The sequence below is a fragment of the Glycine max genome, chromosome 10, assembly GCF_000004515.6.
Source record: "Glycine max cultivar Williams 82 chromosome 10, Glycine_max_v4.0, whole genome shotgun sequence".
Taxonomy (NCBI): domain Eukaryota; kingdom Viridiplantae; phylum Streptophyta; class Magnoliopsida; order Fabales; family Fabaceae; genus Glycine; species Glycine max.
In genome coordinates, this window is record NC_038246.2 from 5,464,416 (window position 1) to 5,485,152 (window position 20,737).

General features: G+C 30.8%; 3 protein-coding genes across 5 annotated transcripts; 2 read left to right on the top strand and 1 right to left on the bottom strand.

The window, feature by feature from the left end:
* The first annotated feature begins 5,469 nt into the window (after window positions 1-5,469).
* LOC100785596 (zinc finger protein ZAT5) lies at window positions 5,470-7,114 on the top strand. Its single transcript, XM_003536963.5, has one exon. It carries the CDS (start codon window positions 6,002-6,004, stop codon window positions 6,896-6,898), a length of 897 nt encoding a protein of 298 aa, XP_003537011.1. The 5' UTR covers window positions 5,470-6,001; the 3' UTR covers window positions 6,899-7,114.
* Window positions 7,115-11,567: 4,453 nt separating this feature from the next.
* Window positions 11,568-13,996, top strand: LOC100804303 (poly [ADP-ribose] polymerase tankyrase-1). Of its 2 annotated transcripts, none has more exons than XM_003535148.5 (6): window positions 11,568-11,877; window positions 12,702-12,793; window positions 12,878-12,956; window positions 13,054-13,148; window positions 13,309-13,404; window positions 13,670-13,996. In XM_003535148.5, the coding sequence occupies exons 1-6, from the start codon at window positions 11,703-11,705 to the stop codon at window positions 13,745-13,747; spliced, it is 615 nt and encodes a 204-aa protein (XP_003535196.1). In that variant the 5' UTR covers window positions 11,568-11,702; the 3' UTR covers window positions 13,748-13,996. The 2 variants fall into 2 exon arrangements, with proteins under 2 accessions (XP_003535196.1, XP_040861589.1); XM_041005655.1 differs by having other exon boundaries at window positions 11,602-11,877; window positions 12,666-12,793.
* A 1,574-nt stretch (window positions 13,997-15,570) lies between these two features.
* LOC100807498 (ras-related protein RABC2a) lies at window positions 15,571-19,508 on the bottom strand. Of its 2 annotated transcripts, XM_003535153.5 has the most exons (7): window positions 19,351-19,508; window positions 19,034-19,184; window positions 18,629-18,697; window positions 18,374-18,439; window positions 17,782-17,903; window positions 16,639-16,767; window positions 15,571-15,916 (listed from the first exon to the last, which is right to left on the bottom strand). In XM_003535153.5, exons 2-7 carry the CDS (start codon window positions 19,170-19,172, stop codon window positions 15,803-15,805), a joined length of 639 nt encoding a protein of 212 aa, XP_003535201.1. In that variant the 5' UTR covers window positions 19,173-19,184; window positions 19,351-19,508; the 3' UTR covers window positions 15,571-15,802. The 2 variants fall into 2 exon arrangements, with proteins under 2 accessions (XP_003535201.1, XP_014618495.1); XM_014763009.2 differs by having other exon boundaries at window positions 19,034-19,395.
* Window positions 19,509-20,737: the final 1,229 nt, after the last annotated feature.

Below are 20,737 nucleotides of genomic sequence, written 5' to 3' on the forward strand. Positions count from 1 at the left end.
GCCTTTTTAAACGAGTCCCAATCATTTTCTGGTGGGTCCTTTGTTGCAAAGTTAACCATTACAATAGTTAAAAAAAGTAAATATGTTACTGCTACATCATCATTTAACGATACTTTTAATGATAAGGACTACAAACATCAATGGACAAAACACATGAGGGACTAAGACCCATCAAAATTTTATTTAGGAACTAAAAATAAAAACTTCAAAATGTTCAAGGACTAAAAATATAGTTAAACCTTAAGAACTTAGATACTCTAATAGTTAATCCGAGTCGTTATACATTCAACTAATTTGTATGAGTTCATTTAATTTTCTTAGTTGAATTCTACTAAGAGCATCTATAATGTGAGTTGTTTAACATGTGATTTTGAGTTGTTTAAAATTAAAGAGTTGCTTATATAACATTAGAGAGAGTTACAAAATATTATTATATATTGCTCATGATTTTCTTAACTTTGTATTAAAAATAGGAGAGAGAAATAAAATATTTACAAGTAAGCAACTTGTTAGAGCATCTTCAATGGATGCAATTTAAGCATTTCATTTTGAATTGTTTACCTTATGTTAATCGGTCCCTAGAATGTCACATCATAGTTAAGGAATTCATATATATTTTACACCAATGGTATAATTTTAAACCACTCTTGAATTATCCCCTTAAATAATCCTTAAATGAGTAGAATTTTTTTTTTACCCATAAGCAACCATTGCTTTTATAAGTAACTGTAGATTTATTTTAAGCAACCCAATATGACATGTAGATTATATCCAATGGTAAAATAAATTAAACAAATAAAATCAAACAACAATGTCTTAAAATATGCAACTCGTTAAGCAACAAACATCAGGGATGTTCTTAATAGAAATATCCATTGGAGAGAAAATTAATTGAGTTGCTTAAGATTGTGGTGATACAAATTGGGTTGCTTATATCAACATCATTGGAGATGCTCTAATGTCATTAGTCTGAGGTCGTTAAATAATAACGTGACAGATGAAATATCATGTAATCGGTGCCACATCATGTTGGGTCTCATAAGTTGTAATCCTCTATGTTTCCCTATCATTTAACTTCTTTTTTTCAATTTTTAAAACCATTTTTTTTGGGTTGTAGGAATCATCAGGCATCATGTTGGATCGTTTGTGGCTCGAATGAGACGTCAAGGGCAGTGCGGGCTGGGCGATGAAGAGTCAGGAAATAAGGACGAAGCAACAACAACTCTGGTTGAGGTCATTGCTTTCGGAGTCAAGATTTTCCCTTGCCACTCCAATGAAGCAAACTCACCGGACTAGGATGCAATTGTGGTTTTAAAATTACCCCTAGTAAAGAACACTTGTGGTTTTAAACTAATGAAAAAAGGGGAAAACTTTACTTCATTAACTAAAGAAGTAAATCCACCAATTTTTTATTTTTTTCTAAAAGAGAATTGACATTGGTCCCTCAAAAATTACTTTTGGCTCTCGCATCAAAGTACAATTACCTAAATATCCTTTCTTCCTTTTTCTTCTCATCTTGGCACCCACCCTACCCCTTCTTCCTTTTTTCATCTTTTATTCTCTTCCTTTTTTCTCAGATATTGTCAAACTATTAAAAACAAAAAAATATACAATGAAAGTATGATTCTGTTTTAGTATACAACTAAATCAAACTTCAATTATACTATTTTTTTTTTGGAAAAAAAATTGCATAATAGAAATATCATTTCATTGTACATTTTTTCAAGAAAAAAAGTATAACAAAAGTTTGATTCCATTGTACACTATGCAAAGGAATCATACTTTCGTTAAACATGCTTAATTAACCCCCACATGCAAAACAAAATTGTGGTTCCGTTGTGCACTTTTTTCACACACCCAATTACACAATAAAATTACGATTTTGTTACACTGTGGGGTGCGAAAAATGTTGTGTAACAAAATTGTGATTCCGTTGTTGATGTATAACGAAATCATGATTTTGTTGCATAACATTTTTTGCACCCCAACAATACAACAAAATCATAATTTCGTTATGCACTTTAAGGAATGATGTTTTTAGAATTTTCGAATGATAGTAGGGGCCAATAATAAATGTGTTTGGGCCAACAACAACCCTTTTTCTAAAACCACACTATTTGGGCCTAACTAACTAAAACAACTATTTAAAAAGTGGAACCTAACATTTCTTCTAAATAGACCAGGCCTTATATTAACTAGAGAGAGAAAGGTTAGTAACACTTTACTTTAGCATTTTTTATTATTAGCTAATATTTATTGAAAATAATTTTTTTAAGTCTAATTTTTCATCTTATGATTGTCTCTCTTGATTTAGAAGTGAAATCCACAAAATTTTAAAAATTTTAATAAATTTTTGTCAATATTTTAAAAAAATATTAGAGAGAATTTTATTAACATTTCTCAATAATTGAATTGTAAGCATAAAAGACATCTTGACCTATTTTTATCATTAATTAAAAATATCAAAATCAAAAGAGGTTATCTTTGATCCACAATCAAGTAAAAGCAAGCTAATTAAGTTTGCAAGCTAATCCGAAAAGGTGTACACATGATAGTCCATTCAGAGGACATTAACTAGACCATCACTTTTCATTCACGTACATATATTATCAATTGTCGTATATACTGAATTGTCATGTGTCATTTAGGACACCTAGATAGATAGCATGTCATTTAGGCCCGGATGTTCACTTTAACAAATTTTTTTAACAAAATTAAAATGACAGACAAATTACATTTATACCTAAATGGTATTTTCATAAACCTAAATAAGAGTAGATTATATTTTCGAGGATCCAAACAGTAGTTCACCCTAAAAACAAAAGGTAATTAAACAAATTAGATACACTTAGTATTTCTATCATATCTGTCTTTCTTAATTAATTCCTATTTCTCCTATCTAGTGGGCCATTGATAGATATTACAGTAATATTTTACGCTATTAATTAATTGCTAGAGTATGGCGATCCAACAAAAGCAGTATGTAGTCATGTGAATATGTAATGCTACATATAAGAATACGTTTTCCGGAGGTCTCCTTCAGTTTTCAATTGGCTAGGTTGTCATACTTTTCCGATATATATAGTACATAATACTAGGAGAATATATATGACCAATGAAAATTCAATATTATTGAATTATCCACATGTCCCTTTTTTTTATCATGAGCTGCTTGAACCTTTGAAAAATAGTATAGGGAAGTGTAGATGCAATTTATATCTCATATTATTAATATTGATTTGGAATACATATCTAATTCAATCAGTATGTCCAGCATATATTCCTACCATTATGGAAAGAAATTACAGATAGATGCCTTTTTTCACTTTAATAATTCCGGCTGATAAAAAGCAATGTATAGCTATTAGCTAGGGATGTTGTTTTCTCGATCTTGAAAAAAAAAATTAAAGCCTCTGAAGAAATTAAAGTGGGTAGAAATTAATAATAATATTATTCAAAGCATTTTACATATCCCAATTTCTGAAAAGCAAAAGTTTAAGATAATGAATAATTTTAAAATTAATTAAGGAAAATTTATCAATTTCCGTTGCACGTTAATAATAAAATATATGTGATACATAGATGTAATTTGTAAGCTGAACCTCAATTGGTGCTAGTCATTGACCTCTTGCTCTAAGGTTCAAATAACCGATAGTGGTATACCTGCATGTGAAATGGAATATCATACACTGATGTGGAATACATGTTGTTATATACGAATTCTCACCATCAAACTCTCTTTGTGTCTTATCTACGCTTAAGCAAGATTATCAGATGATGTTCCCTTAATGAAAAAGTAAACAAAAAAATTATCATACAATGATTCATATATTTTCTTAGATACAAGAAGGTGGTGAGTTAGTGTTGTAGACTTATAGGCATTCTTGCATTAATTGAACAACTTTTTAATTTATTAAATCCAAAATAATCGAGAAATGTTTTAATAAAATTATTTATTTTGCAGTGAACAATTGAGATGCTTTGCTTTAAGCCACTAACTGCAGCTAACCTATACCTGATGATGCTGTTACGTGCCACTGACAACCCCTCCATTCCCATAAGAATTCCTTACTCTAAGAATCTCTTACCCTCTATTATCCATATACTCTATACCTTACACCATGAATTGATAAACCCTACGTCATAGCCACCGTCCATGCATGTATACTCCACCATACTCCATATGCCTCTCTCTCTCTCTCTCTCTCTCTCTCTCTCTCTCTCTCTCTCTCTCTATATATATATATATATATATATATATATATATATATATATATATATATGCGTGTGTGTGTGTTTCATTTTCTTCATTAATATCAGTTTCCATTCTAAATAAAACAAAACCTGTGGCATATGATGTTGTTACATTAGGCCTTTTAACTCAGCACTAAAGTTACTTATAATTAGGTATTATTCAAATATTAAATTTAAAAAGTTAGATAATACATTAAGGATTGATTAGCACGTACAACATGTATTTTCATCTCACTATGGTCTTTTTTGCGAAATTTAAGTAACATTTTTTGTTGAATTTAAGATATCTCTATCTATTAAAAGTTAAGGACTAATATCTTCAAGTACTTAATTTCATTAAAGAAAATAACCTCTTCAGATAAATATTTTTTCATACATATAATATAATTTGGAGATTGAACTTAACCATCAATTCAAGTAACAAAGTTGTTGTACTATAAATTGGTCTATTTAAGTAGTTATTAATTCCGGGTTCGATCACACTAATTTAGGAGAAGAAGAAAAAAGCAGTTGACTATTTATAGAATAAATATTATTAGTTTCCTTGGTGTGAAAGCGCCACTACACTCAATTAGTTCACATTTTAACGTGACAAAAAAAATAACAACGATAATGAGGGTGTGATTAATTGATGGTAGTAGTTAGGACTCAAGACAGAGTCACACTCTATTTATAATATACAGTGCTTTTTACCGACACCAAATGATTGGGAAAGACTATGAAATATGAATCACATAATAAGGGTCATGCATATATGCGGCGTGATTGTTGGATATTATTGTCCATTGAGGTAGTGCCAAATGTGCAAAATAAGTGGTTGGGGTCAACTGCACATTAAATTCGCCTTCTTAGCAACTATTAATCATCAAGTCATGGCTGCAACAAGCTAAAATAATAAATAGTACAGGATAATCTCGCATCACAAGTCATAAGGATCCTGTCCAACCCATAAATATATTTATATACGCTTAGTTTAGTTTGTTAACTAATTATTAATTCAATTGGGTTCAAATTTAGTTAAATTAAAAGTTATAACCATCAAACAGGTGAATTTATTAATGCGAAATTATTTTAACTCAATGAAGATTTTAAGTTTAAATTTTAAATATGTAACTATTTTAAATATTTGGAGAAAAAATTTATTACATAGTAAATATATTATATTCGAATAAAATTATATTTAATAAAATATACATGTAGTTTAGATAAAAGAAAAATTATATATGTACAACTAGAAACTAAGGAAGCTATAGCTAGCTAAGCTACTGCATATTAAGAATGAACAGAAACACTAACAAGAAAAGAAAATAATTAAAAAGGAAGATAAAAAAAAATAAAAAAAGTGAGGTGAAAGTTGCACATTCTGTGTGGTTCCAGGCTTGCAAACCAATCCTCCAGAAAGGAATCGTTGAGAAAAAGTAATGGGTTTGCTTCAAAGCCAACCGAATCTCACTCCTTGCCTCACCTCCTCATACTTCACATTGCATCTCTCTTTCTTTCTATCTATACACTTCACACCCTTCTAATTAATACATTATTATATATCCCTATATATATCATTTTTCCAAGGTTAGAAAACGCAAGTCTGGCAAAGCCAAAACGCGGTTGTACACTGTTCAATTCACGGGGTGTTTTTCTTTTGCTTCTATTACTTGAAACCTTTTCTCTCTCCCACCAACCACCAATATATATTAACCCCTCCACCCTCTTGAATTCTTCTCACAACAACATCAAAAGCAGCAACAACATGCAAGTCCAAGAGGAATTACTTGTGGTTTCCAAGGATCACACCCAAATGATGATGGTCAAGGGCAAAAGAACCAAGCGTCAAAGAGCACCATCCCCTCTTAGGCTAGCCATGCCTTATAATTCAACCTCAAGTAATAGTAGCACCAACAATTCCATTGATAGTGCCACAACCTCCTCACCCTCTCCCTCTCCCACCAACAACACAATTGAATTTCGAGAAGACCAAGACATGGCGAATTGTCTCATCCTTCTCGCTCAAGGCAGATACCACGTGGCAGCACCAACGCCGCATCACAACAATAACAACAACGACGACGACAACCTCAAAAAGTCAACAAGCCTATACCTTTACCAGTGCAAGACTTGCAACAGATGCTTCCCTTCATTCCAAGCACTTGGAGGACACAGAGCAAGTCACAAGAAGCCTAAGCAAAACGGCACCTTTTCATCAGAAGCAGTTACTAATTTCATTGAAGAGAATAATGATCGTTATGACCCCACCACAAGTACCACCCTCTCTTTGAAAACACCAAATGGTGTTAGTAATTTGTGTGGCACCATCACTGCCACAACAACAACAACAACAACAACAAAAGCTAATAAGGTTCACGAGTGTTCTATCTGTGGTGCTGAATTCTCATCAGGGCAAGCCTTGGGGGGCCACATGAGGCGTCATAGAACTCTTGTGAATGCTTCTATGACAACTTCTATGAGGGGTGGAAATGTTGTTGGTAGCAATGAATTTCAAGAAGCCAAGAAACCCTTGAAGTTGGACTTGAATCTTCCAGCACTACCAGAGGATGATCATCATAGAGAATCCAAGTTTTCGTTTCAACAAAGAGAAAAAAACGTTATTGTCTTCTCTAAGTCTTCTTTGGTGGATTGCCATTACTGAAGTTGTGTAGTCTGTGTTTTTCTTTAAATTAACCTCATCACCAAGAACCTATTTGTATTCAGTGTTAATTGCCTTACTTTTTATTTTTATTTGTTTCGTTTCAACTTGTATATATGGTGATTCTTTCCATTTATTCTGTGGCATGCAAAGAAAATTGAATTCATTTATTGGCTTATAATTAAATAGATTCACAATTTCGTGATTTAGTTTTTTTTCCAGGCTGTGTATTATTTTAATTTTAAAAAAATGTTTTCCTTTTTTCTGAATCTGATTGACTATTAATATGCATGTGATCAGAAAAATAAAAAGCAATTTTGTAATAATATCCTTGAACATGTATAGAAAAAAGAGGGAAATGAGAATGAAAGGAGGGAAAATAGTAAATTTAGTTTATAAAGATTGAGTGATAATATTTTAACACAAAAAAATTCAAACATTCAATCAATAATTTTTTTAACTCTCTTCTTATTATATTATATCATCAATCAAATTAATTCTTTTTTTTTTAATTTCTATCTTAAATTATAGACAAATTTAAGGATATCCAAGAAATATTTTTCAACCATAAAAGTAGAAGAGATAGAAATGAGTGCAAAATTAGTGTATCAGAAATCAGGATTATTTAGGAATTTAGGTGAGAAGTTGAGAGAGAGAGCCCAAACCCAAAGTGTACGGGAGCAAACAAAAGGAGACTTGATAGGAGTTGCCACCAACAAAACAAAACCACAGACCAAAAAGCTATCAATTAGTTTCTTTATGCCTCGTCTTTCGTGTGCTAGAAATTAAGTTTAGTTTTATGAAACTGACAACAGAACAACAGTGGGGAAAACAAGAAAAAAAAATCTCTAAAATAAGGAGAAATACAAAGTGAAAAAGTGATTGAAGACTCAGTTACGTTGACTTGAATTAAAATATTTTATAAAAGGATAGAAAGTTAGATTTTAAAAACAATACGGTAAAGGTTTAAATTATTAAAATAAAAGTTTAATTCTGATTGGTTAAGTAAATTAATTACCAAAGCTATAATTAATTTACAGATCATGAGGGTTACCACTGTGTAATCTGTTGATTCAGTCACAACTCAAACAGGCCAAACCAAAAACTGTTGATTCAGTCACAATTTACAGACCCATGCTGTACGTTTTTTCTGCGGTTTTTTTCTTAATTAGCCGTGTTTATAATTTTCTCTCCTCAATCATTGTTTCAGCCAAAAGTACAATGCTGTTTTTGATTTAAATAATAATATTATTTACAAATAATTTGTAACACCATTTTATTATTGGATAAACCAATTACATGAAAGATAAATAATGTATGCGGTTCAAACCCAAAGAAAAATATATGATTAAAAAAATTCACTAAAAATAATTGATTATTTCATAAAAATTAATTATTAGTAAAATTGATAGATGTTATGAATAAATAACATGATAATCAAAAACACATCGGAAAAATGTTATCACGTAAATAACAAAAAATATATTATTTATATTAAATTTTTACCACATATTTTATAATATAATTTTTTTCTATTGCATTTATAATATATAATTTTGTCTTTTTCTCTCATTTATTAAATTTCTTTTTGTTCAAGTTCCTTGTCAAAAATAATTTCTCACATAAGAATGCTTTTGGATCGGTAATCTGAGATACCATACCTTTTGTTGTCATTTGTCAACCTAATCATCGTAAAGCTTATTTTGACGTGGATAAAATAATTACAGGTTAACCACTGCTTATTCTTTCTCTTTTTCAAGTTTCAACGTGTTCCATGAATCTAATAATAGCTTATCCTTTTGAGAGGCAAGAGAGACGTAGATGATGTCATATTTTTAATTCTTCCCTTTAATATTTTGCTTATTAATTGAATTATTGGTGGGATCATTGAGGAAAGAGAAAACATTATTCTTACATATGCACATAAATATAGTTTCAAACATTTATATGCAAATATACTACACAAATATAATCTATTGTGATAGTAGAACATAATATAAAAGAAAATTTTAAGTTTAAATGGACTTTTGTGAGCTGAGTTCAAATTGGTCAATATGATCAAATTAGACTAAAAAAATTCAAATTTATTTTATGAAAAATTAAAGCTCAAATATTATATTTCATTAAACAAAATTATATTTAGTTAGTTGCAAGCTTCATGTGGGTCATGTGTTATAGTGAGTGAAGCCAAAACAAAAACCTCAAATTCAATTCAAATTTCTAAAATGAAACCCAAGTTCTTTGAAAGTCTAATCTATATGAGTTCTTTTGTGGGCTAATGATCGAATTCAACTAAGAAGGTCTAAATTTAAATCGTGCTTTAAATTTAAAACTCAATCCCCATGTGTTCATTGGGCAGGTTCAAATCAAGTTGGTCATAGACCTGATGTTGGTTAGACAAAAAAAAAAATCAATTTAAACTTCTAAAATGAGATACAAATCCAATGAAAGTTCAATTTGCATAACTTATTGTAAGTTAACCATAAATCAAGCTTAAAGGTTCAAATTTAATTTGTACTTAAAATTTTAAAATTCAAGTTCAACCTTTCATCACCAGAGTTTGAGTCTAGTTAGTTATGATCTTCATGCAAGTTGCAATTGAAAAAAAAAAACTAAATTCAATTCAAGCTACTAAGGATTAATTCCGATTTTATATAGGATTTTGTAAGCAAAGCTCATATTAGATCATGATCAAATTGGTCTAAAAATGTCCATATTTAATTTATGTTCAAAATTTAAAGTCCATGTCCTACATTTTATCAAATAGGATTCAATCAAGCTAGTCATAGGCCATAACAAGTTGAACAAAAAGCTCATATTTAATTTGACCTTCTAAAACGAGGTTTTAGCTTAATGATAGCTTCTTCTTTTTTTTCCCCTTTTTGTAAGGCTTTTGTAGGCTAAGTTGACCAAAATGTACAAAATTAATGACGGTTTCGCACAAACACTACACCTAACGCAATTCCCGTTTTGTCTTTTCGTAAAACTAATATGCATCAGACAATATTAATTTAAAATTAATGGTCCAAACATGAATCAAACCTAAGACTTTCACGTTATTAACATAATGTTATAACCAACTAAACTTATATGTCAATTATGTTATAAAATAATTAATGTATATTTAATGCGCATGTAAATTTAGATAATAAATTTTGATCTAATAATTAATTTATTTACATATGTAAATTATAAATAAAAATCATATGTTTATTAACATAAATCTACTAATGTATTTTTTGACATTTTATAATTGATTTTGATCTAATAATATATTTTTTTACATATATAAATTTTAAATAAAAATCATAGGTTTCATAAAAATTTATATATGTATACATTTTAATTATTATATCAAAATTAATTATCATAAAATTTATTATCTAAATTTACATGCGTATTAAATATATATTATAAATTTTAATGTTATATATAATGATATTAATTATTTTATAACATAATTGATTTAAAGAAAATTGGATGAAATGCAAAGAATTAAATATGGATAAAATGTCAAAAGGACACAATAATTTCTAAAAACTTAAAACTATGAATAAAAAATGTTTTTTTTTCTTTTCTGTTCTCAGACGTGACATCTCCGTGTAGATGAGAAGGAGAAAACCATTTCAACCCAATTTTACTCAAACAAGTTTTGTTTCAAATTTTAAAGTTTGAAAAAAAAAAAAACTTACAACAACCCTAAGTTATACCTCAATATGTACTTAGTTAAGTTTATTTACCCAAAACACACTTACAATTTGATAACAAAACCATAATATTAAAGGATGATTATCATGCATGTTACATTATTTTTCCAAAACTAATTTAATGCATTTATAAATAAACCAATAATTATTAACATTCTTATCTTATATTCTTTTTTTCCCCTTATAAATTAATCATTTTTTCAATTATTGTAAATTATATTATTTTCTTTTTAATTTCTATTGACATAACACTTATGACATCATGACATATAAAAAATGCGACACTTATTAATATCATTATTTGATGGAGTGATACTTATTAACCTAAGCAACCGTAACTATGTTAGTAATTTTTAAAGACAAGTACTACACGATCAAACAAAAAAAAAATGAATTCTAGAGACTTTAAAAAAATTACAAAAGAACAAAAATGTGAAAACAAATAAATTATAGGAAATAAAAGTATATTTTGATGTAAAAAAATATATATCTAAGCCATAAAATTGATGCAGACATAGTTATTGGTACTTTGATAATAGAAATTACCAATATGACTTACTTATTTACATAATTAAAAACTACAAACACTAAAATAAGAAAAAATAGAAAAATAAAAAATTTAAATCACACAGGCATTAAACTAAAAATTTATAATTACTTAGGCACATTACTCAATAAACTCAACTAGACTAGTAATAGTTAATATATGAACGAATCTTATAATTTACCAAAAAAAAATATACTTATTTTTCTATCTTAACTTTTTTAAAAATAATTCTTATAATATTAAAGTTTTCTCATTAGTCTCTACCATTATATAAGTATTATTAATTATTAATGTGACTAAAAAGTCAAAAATTAATTTATATCAGCAAAACTAAAATAAAAAGACAATACAAATATAAAAAATTAAATACTTTAATGTTTAAAAGAATATTTTAAAAAAAAAGAGATTAAAATCAAAAGATAAATCCTGAAAACATATTTAAAGTTTTAAACCCCTCTTCAAACCGTAACAAAAATAACGTGACACTGCTAAGAGAGTGAGAGAAATTGGCGGCGGCGGTGGCGGCGGCATAGAGTGGAAGTAGTAAGGATCAATGGCAGTTCCAGGGAGGCGCAACGGCATGAACGACGACGAAGAGGAATTAGACGACAACGCCCTTTTCGAAGAACAAGGTGCCGTCGAAGACGACGCCGATACCCCTCCTCACCTCCGCGACCTCTCCGCCGCCGCTCAGCTAGGCGACGTCCACGCCCTCCGTATCGCTCTTGGTTCTCTCTCTCTCTCTCTCTCTCTCCAATTCACTGTAATAATTGATCAAAGACCTGCCTCTGCTATACCCTACCTAGTATCTGTATCTGTTACTTCTTCAAATTTCAATCCAAACCCTAGCAAACTGGAAAATTATGTTTTTCTATATCTTCTGTTAGAAAATTGATTGATGATATTTACTAGTAAGGCTGATATAAATAGTCCTCACCCTCTGGCAAATTGCTGTATGAGTGTCTTGGATAAAAATTCTTATGTTTTCACTTCTCATTAAGCTTTTATAAAAAGTTCTACATTCATGATTTTGGTCGCAACATCAAGGATTTTAGGGTTAATGCGATCGCAATTGCCAGCCGCATTGACCGCATTTGTTCCGCAATATCAACAATTGAGATAAACTGTGACCGTGACTGCAATTTAAAACCTTGTTTTTCATGGATTTTGAATCTGATATGGTCCTCTGTCTGATACATTAGCAGTAAATTTTTTATTTTTTTTTCTGAAGATTGATATATAGTGTGTTTGGTTTCACGTCTCTCAGATGTGGTTTTTTACTCTTACTTAGAAGATAGTAGTTATAGCTTCTAAGTTCTATGGTTTTTTTAGTGAATTTGACATAATTTCTTTTATTCTCAATGGATTTCCAAACACGTAATTTGTAGAGAGTGCTTAAAATTTATTCAAGTAACTACTATGATTTGATTTGTTCGGTAAATAAAATCATTCTTGCTAGCGTACTGGGACTGGGTGTCCTTTTTGTTGATGCTTACCCTTATGCTATATACTTCAGATAACTTGACTGGTACCCTTATGCTATATACTGCAGATAACTTGACTGGTAGTATTGATGAGCCAGTGGAGGATGGGGATACTGCTCTTCATTTGACATGTCTATATGGCCATTTGGCTTGTGTCCAGGTTTATTATCTTTGCTTATTCTTATGTTTGTATACTCTTATTACAGCATTGCATGAATTGTTGATATTGTTTGATAAACTGCAGCTGCTACTAGAAAGAGGGGCGAACATTGAGGCTAATGATGAAGATGGTGCTATTCCTTTGCACGATGCTTGTGCAGGAGGTAGTTTGATTTTGAAATTACATTCTATAAGTTGGACTGATATTTTTATCTGGGGGTGAGAATTTCAATGTCATTTTGCTTTTGATGGTCTTATCAGGATTTACTGAGATTGTCCAACTGCTGCTTAGCAGAGCTAATGATGCTGAACATATAAAGAGAATGCTAGAATCAGTTGATTCTGAGGGTGATACCGTGAGTATTTATTTACTCTTTGAAAAATTTTGAGTTCCTACTTGGCTACTCTTAATGCCAATGTCAATTAAGCATTCATATCCCAACTGTCTTTGAATCATGTTTGATGAATTTCTCCTGATTTTTTCTCCATCAATGTCTTGTGATTACTTTCTCACAGCCTCTCCATCACGCTGCTAGAGGTGAGCATGTTGAAGTAATTAGGTTGTTGCTGTCTAATGGTGCATCTCCCACAAAGGCTAACTTATACGGAAAGGTAAGCTCTGAAAGGAATTTAGGGCATTTTTGGTTTGAGAGAACGTTTTGCTTTTACCAGTAATTTAAAAATATTATCTGTTTTCACTGTTTCTACTTTCAAGGATTTGTGTATGAAATGGTCAAAGCATTTTATTGTTTTTGCTTTTTAAGTGACAATTTTATAATTATTATTGAGATTAGAAAATGTTTTCTCAACTTTAAACAGATCAATATGAATTACCCATTTCTATTCTTCATTAATTTCTAAAATAATTTTTTGGCAGGCCCCTGCAGATTTGCCTGAACAGGAAGCTGCTCGGAGGCTGCTTGAAGCTGCAGCTCTTGCCATGGCATGCCAATAGCATATCAGTAGAAATATTTAGTTCCATTTTGACAGAGATGCTACACTTTTCGGACCATAAAAACTGTATTTCATACACACTCTTTCTTCGAAGTTCAAAAAGCAAAATGATTTATTAGAGGAGCACCATAGGGAGTTTTAACTTTCGAGAGAGATAAAAATGAGGATTCCCGGGGATTACTTATAGTGGACAAACTTGTTTGTTTCATTAGTTTGCTTATTTGAAATGTATTTACTCTTCAACATGTCAGTGAACTATGACTGGATAGTTATACTTGTCATTCAGTTTGTGGCATAATGTTGCTGGTTAGATTTTGATAGAGTTTGATTTTTGAAAGATTTGATATTAAAATTAAGAATCGAAGTTAAAAAATTATATGTATTTGGGAATCTTTTTAAAATGGGTTGGAGTAGAATTTTGTTCGAATAAGTAAAATGGTTCTTAAAAAGTCAATGATTTGATTTTAGGTACAATTTAAATGATTAATTGGTAAAAAAATTATTATGTAGTACAACTGATCATAAAAAGGTATTTTTGGCATTTCAAACCTTTTGAAGACCCACTCCTATTCCTTGTTTTGTTTTTCGTTTCTGATGTATAAAAAAATAATAATGGAAGTATCCCAAAGTCGATTTTTTCTCTTCCCTGCCACCCCAACTCATTGACCGTCCAAACAAGAATAGTTCATTTTCTACCCATTAACAAAGAGTGTTGCTAGGTGCACCCAACATTCTTTAAAAATGACCAAATTACCCCTTCCTTCTTTATCCCTTTATGAATCAAGTTGATCCGTAAGAAGCTTGTGAATCAAGTTGACCAAATCTTATTTTTTTAATCTTAAATCTTATTTTTCAGTTACTTAGAGACATTTTTTGGAAAAATGAGTTGGGAATTTGCCAGGAAATTCTCCCTTTAATTTCGAGCATTTTGACATATTATGGACCTTAAACGGACATTTTTATCAAAAGCTACAACCTTTTGAAGCTTATAATTTCCATACTGCCAATTGTTGATCCATGAAAGACTTACGGATCAACTTGATCCGTAAGTCTTAAAAATCAATTCGCGGATCAACTTGATCCGTAAAAGACTTACGGATCAACTTGATCCGTAAAAGACTTACGGATCAACTTGATTCGTAACAAGTTTACAGATCGTCTATATCAACTGCGGATCACCTAAAATCTATGCGGATCAACTCATTGCATATGTGAATCAACCTGAATGAGCTGGGTGGACAAAAATATTTTTAAAAATACGCAGGAGTATTTTTGCCTTTTCACGTTAAGTGCTGGGTGCCCCTAGCAACACCCATTAACAAAGATGCACAAGTATAAAATTAACTCCGAAGCATTGTAGATACATACATACTCCATAATGGTTTTACATGCACGTTTAACTTTGCATTGTCACACACAAACGCAGGACATGCTAGTAAAAATTTCCTTGACTGTATTTTGACTCGATATAGAGAGTATTAAAAATATTACAAATGTATGTCCAATTGAAGAGTATATTATTATCATTGGTCTTTTGAGAGAATAGATCATCTTAGAAGATTTCACGTGATAGATGATGTAAAAGAAGAGATACACATGAAGACACCACAAATTTTGGCAGGGCCCTACATATTTTAACATTGCCATACACATGAAGACACCACAACTTTTGGCAGGGTCCTACCAATTTTAACATTGGCACAGCACATTTGTGTCTGTTTATATTTTAGCATGTTTAAATTGATACGTACAAATGCAGCAATTGCATAATATATTGATTGAGTATTGACTAGGGAGCAATATAGTAAATGACATCTTTCGTAGTTGCACAAAGCTGTAGTGATTTTGATAAATTATAGGCCAGAAACAATAACAGAATGCACAGAAATTTACACAAGCTAATAGGCACTATTGTTGCCAATTGCCCGTTAGTATTGGTATAAGTTATTTAGCAAAGAAAAATACACCAATAGGAAATTTTACTTTAGAAGCTCACATATACAGGGATCAGAAGGACCAGTGTGCTAGTTATGACTCAATGTTCACATTGCAGCTATTAAGAGCAACAACCACCAAATTCGGATGCTTGGGGTTGTTCCTGTTGTTGCTTTAGAATATTCCTTTTTACTGCTGTAGATCCTTCTTCCAAAAGACTAGGAACTTCCATTATCTATGAAATGGCGCCATATTTGTTACTATAGGAAAGGAAAAGCAGTGCACAGCAAATACTCTACAACAGAACTTTTATTCATGCAAGAATGTCATCACTTCCATTCCATTCACAAATCACAGTTCCACTCTTTCAACATTATTTAACATTTTGTGGTGATTGCATCTTATAATAAATATTTAAAATTTTAGAATATTAGCTTTATTTCTTTGGTCCTGATGAAAAATTCACCCTCCAGAGCCTATTCTCACTAATTCCTAAACAAAAATTAGGCACTTCTTTATCTGTGGATTGTCTCATAAATCTATGGCTAATAGACCACTTGCACTGTTGATAATGATATCTTAATTGAACATGGGATTTTATCAGACAAAAACATAATAGAGTTAATAAAGTTTCCCTCATCTATGTAACTTAAAATGAACACTAAATAAAGTTGAAAAATAAGAAATACAAGAGATAACAGCAGAATTTTAAAATGGAAACCCCACAATGTGAGAAAGAAAAATCACAAGACCTGGCTTCGTTTCCTACTCATCACTTCAAATAATTGCCATGACAAAGGCATTGATTTCTATTATCTTTATTATGCAAATTTGTTTTATGGTCAAGTTACCTCATTCATGATTCCTCTGCCGCCAGTTAATTGGAAAATTGTTGTGTACATGGATGCATGATGGATCAAGCGTCAATAAATAAATAGTATGCTTCTAAAATCATACCTTCAGTGCAAGTTCCTCGAAGCACCGCTCCACATTTTCTCGAGTTTTGGCACTACATTCAAAAAACAAACATCCCAACTCCTCGGCAAGTGCTAAACCCTCTTCTTTGCTCACAACCCTTTCAGAATCCTAAGAATAGACAAATAAATAAACTATTAGAGAAATTGTTCAATAGAATACATCTTGACAATAACCGGAAATTAGGAGAAATATATGCTCCTAAAGTCTATTGCACCAAAAATCTAAAGCTTGTGTATGAAAGGAGCCTCATTTGAGAATTGGCATCAATGGTTGAGGATGTCCAAGGTCCTACTCCTTGCATTACATTTATCTATCTACAAAAGATTCTGTAATAGTAAAGACCCTGTTCGGATAAAAAGGTCAAATGAATTGAACTTCTTTATGTTAAAATCAACTTATGCACCTCTGCTTTTGGAGAAATTAGATGAGAGAGCTTCTAAATAAGTTGATTTTAACTTGTGGGAGAAACTCAATTTATTTTACCTTCTTATTTTCTTCTCCCGGAGAAGTTTATCCGAACAGGAGTGTTTCCAGTAAAATTACTGTTAACGACAGGTTTAGGTTGCTTTGACTACATGAAAGGTTACAGATGACAATTATTTTCTGTCTAAAGAAGTGCATGCATGTATCATCCCAATATTTACTGAATTGACATGGAATTCATAAAATCATGCTATATGTAGATGGAGTGATGGACTCAGTTGAGATGTCACTTTTCATCTAATCTGTAAGGGTCTAATTTTCTGATGGATGTCATCCGTTAATCATAGTGATAGTGGCAGAGAAGTATGGAAAATCTGTATAAGTGTCCCATGCTTGTCCATATGTACCAACAATAGGCAAGACAAGGTAAAAATTAGCTCAAATTTAGTTGGTTTCACGATAGAATTCAAGTTACTTGTCTTGAATTTCATAACAGTGTAAATCATGATAGAGATGAGAGACATATGGAAGACAGAACTTGAATATTGTTTTTTACCTTAATGCAGAGTGCAGATAAGCTCAAAGCCACAATTTCATAATTTTATTTTCAAACATTTCATTGAGGAAAGATTTCACAGTAGTTACTGATCCATTTCCTTGGGTCACATATTAATGCACAAGACTAAAAACACAACTTACTCTATCAACTTTATTTCCAACTAGCATCTTCACGCAATTCTGATTAGTTGAATAGAGTTCCACTTCTTTAGACCACACTTCTGATAAGTTTGTGAAGGTGTCTCTTCTCGTTACATCATAAACTAAAAAAGAAAAAAACTCTATAAGTAGAAAGCTTGGACTTAAAACATGTTAACTAACGATTTTTCAAAAACATGCATTAATCACCTTACTCATTACAAACTGGTGGCTTCAGAAGCCTTGCCATGGACCCAAAAAAACAATGGTTACAAACACTTAATGCCATAAAAAGGACATAAAAGACAATGGCAATAACTGCCAAAAAAGACGAGGCAATAATTGGAGATGTCTGAGAAATCCCTTGCTAACCAATTGCAAATTTAAAACCTATCCAATAATTGAAACTGTTTTAACACATGGTTCATAAGAAAACTCATAATTCCTTGCAAATGCTTATCATATTCTGAGTGAAGAATTCGTAATGCCCTTATTAGGTTTATGAAATTAAAGAGTTAAAATAGAGTTCAATCTGAGCTGGAACCACTACAGTGAGGCCTCTAATGCAGGAAAAAAAAAAAACATTTTTGCTTACCAAGAATGATTCCTTGCGCTCCTCTATAGTAAGAACTAGTTAGCGTTCTGAACCTTTCCTGTCCAGCTGCAATATGGATGTAATGTTATTAATATAACACTTCAATCAACCATTTTGGTCAATGGAAAGTGATTCAACAGAAAGACCCTATAAGAAATATTTCATTATATTTGTTTGCATCTAATTCAAATGAACCCAGAACTTAAAAATGGTCCAACTCATGAACTAGAAGCTAAAGATTCGAGCAACTATTACCAGTGTCCCAAATAGTTAGTTTCAATCTCTTCCCTCCTACAGTGAGCATCTTGATCTTAAAATCAACACCTACATAACATAGACCAACATAAGCTAAGAACAAATAGCATCACATCATATCATATCATAACAAATATCTGATAAGAGCAGCATGACCATGAAAGCACTGGTCCAACCATAACAGACCAAATAAGAACATATATAGTACATAGAATTCAACATCTCCGCAAAAAGTTCATAAGTGGTCCACAACAGCACAATTGAAATCCACATGAGAACTTCACAATTTTTCATTTTTTTTTATTTTAAAAAAATAATATTCTTTTCATGGTTTAGTCCAAAAAACATTTTTAGTAACAAGCATGAGAGAGAAAGAACAATTTTTTGGAAGCAGCAATGAAATACCAATTGTGGGGGCAATATCTTCAGCAGAATTGGAGATGAAGCTAACAAGGAGGCTACTTTTTCCCACAGCAGAGTCACCGATCAGCAAGATCTTGAAGGAGAGATCATAGCCACTGCTCTGACCAGAAGAAGAATTCATTCTCTGCACTCTCTGAATGATGATGATGATGTCAATTAAATGATTGTTTCTCAAAAAGAGTGTTTCTATTTCTATATATGTATCTCTTTCTTGAGTGAAAAGTACAATGAAAGGAACCTATGTTATGTAAGTGAAGAGAGAGAGAGAAAGAACAAAAATGGGGTGAGAGAAAAGGTACCCTGTAATGAAATGCAAATGGGGTATAACTTTAGCAGCATCTTTCATTTTTTGTGGCCGTTTGAGAAAGAGAGAGAGAGAAAGAGAAGCTAAAGAAAACGGCTACCTTTGCCTGAGTTAACGAACAATAATCAGTTGACACGCCACAACAACAACAGCAACGCATATATTCTTTTCTTAATTTCTTTTTATATATGTCAACCTTTTTTGTTTTAAGAATTGTTCTTGTTTCACTTTTGTTAATGCTTACGTAGATTGTACGTAAAAAGTATTTTTCATAATCTACGCCATGGAAATTCATCAATTGTCAAATTAATTTAGTTGGTATGTTGTGGATTAACATATTTTGAGGTTACAAAAGTTTTTGGTAGATGTTCTAAAATTGTTAAAACATGATTACTTTTTTTTTTAAAAGGGTGAAATATGATTTTTGTCATTTCGTTGAATTTTTTTATTTATCTATCGAAATAGAGCTCAATTTGTATGATTGAATTATAAAGACAATTATAATGCGACTGAGAATATGATATTTTGGTCATTTCAATATTAATCTTATTGGATTTAGTTTTCCAAAATTAATTTTATGATTCATGAATTATTAAAAATTATTTTTTAAGTCTTTTATTTAACTTTGTTAAAAAAAATTGTTAAATCTAAGTTATCATCACCTCTTGTAGATAATGTGACCATGACTCAAATTATTGCCGTCAATGCACCTTATGTTTGTTTTCAAAATCATTCCACTAACAACAAGAGTAATATATGAACTTAACTGTATACACTTGTTTAAAAATAAAATATATGTAAAATTAATAATTTGACTAAACTGAGAATTTTTTAAAAAGCAAGAGATGAAGATAAAAAAAAAATCATGGATAAAAAATTAAAGAAAACAAATATTGCAATTTAATAGTACTGAATATATGCGCGCGCATGATGATACAAGTTTTCAGAAAAGAGAAATAATCAATGTGATCATTGAAAGCGGGAAACGCTATTAATTTCCAAACAGTGATAAAAATTTCAGAAAAGTTTCTGGAAGTACAATTTATCACTTTGTTGAATCTAAAATTTAAAAGTCTAATAATTTAAGTGATAATATTAACTTTCTTTTAAAAAACTAAGTGACAATAACTACTTAAATTTAAAAACTAAAGTAATAACATATAGACTTACATTAAAATTTTCAAAGAAGTGAAAACCTTTTACATAAGAAAAACAATCATTTATGGCAGCTACAGTACCCCAGAACTTGGATAGTAGGATAGTATTACATTTAAACAATTTTATAAAACAAAAACTATAACAAAATACTACTCCATTCTTGAAGACATATATTATACAGGATGCAAAACAAGATTTGTAGTGTTTATCACTCAATGTGTATC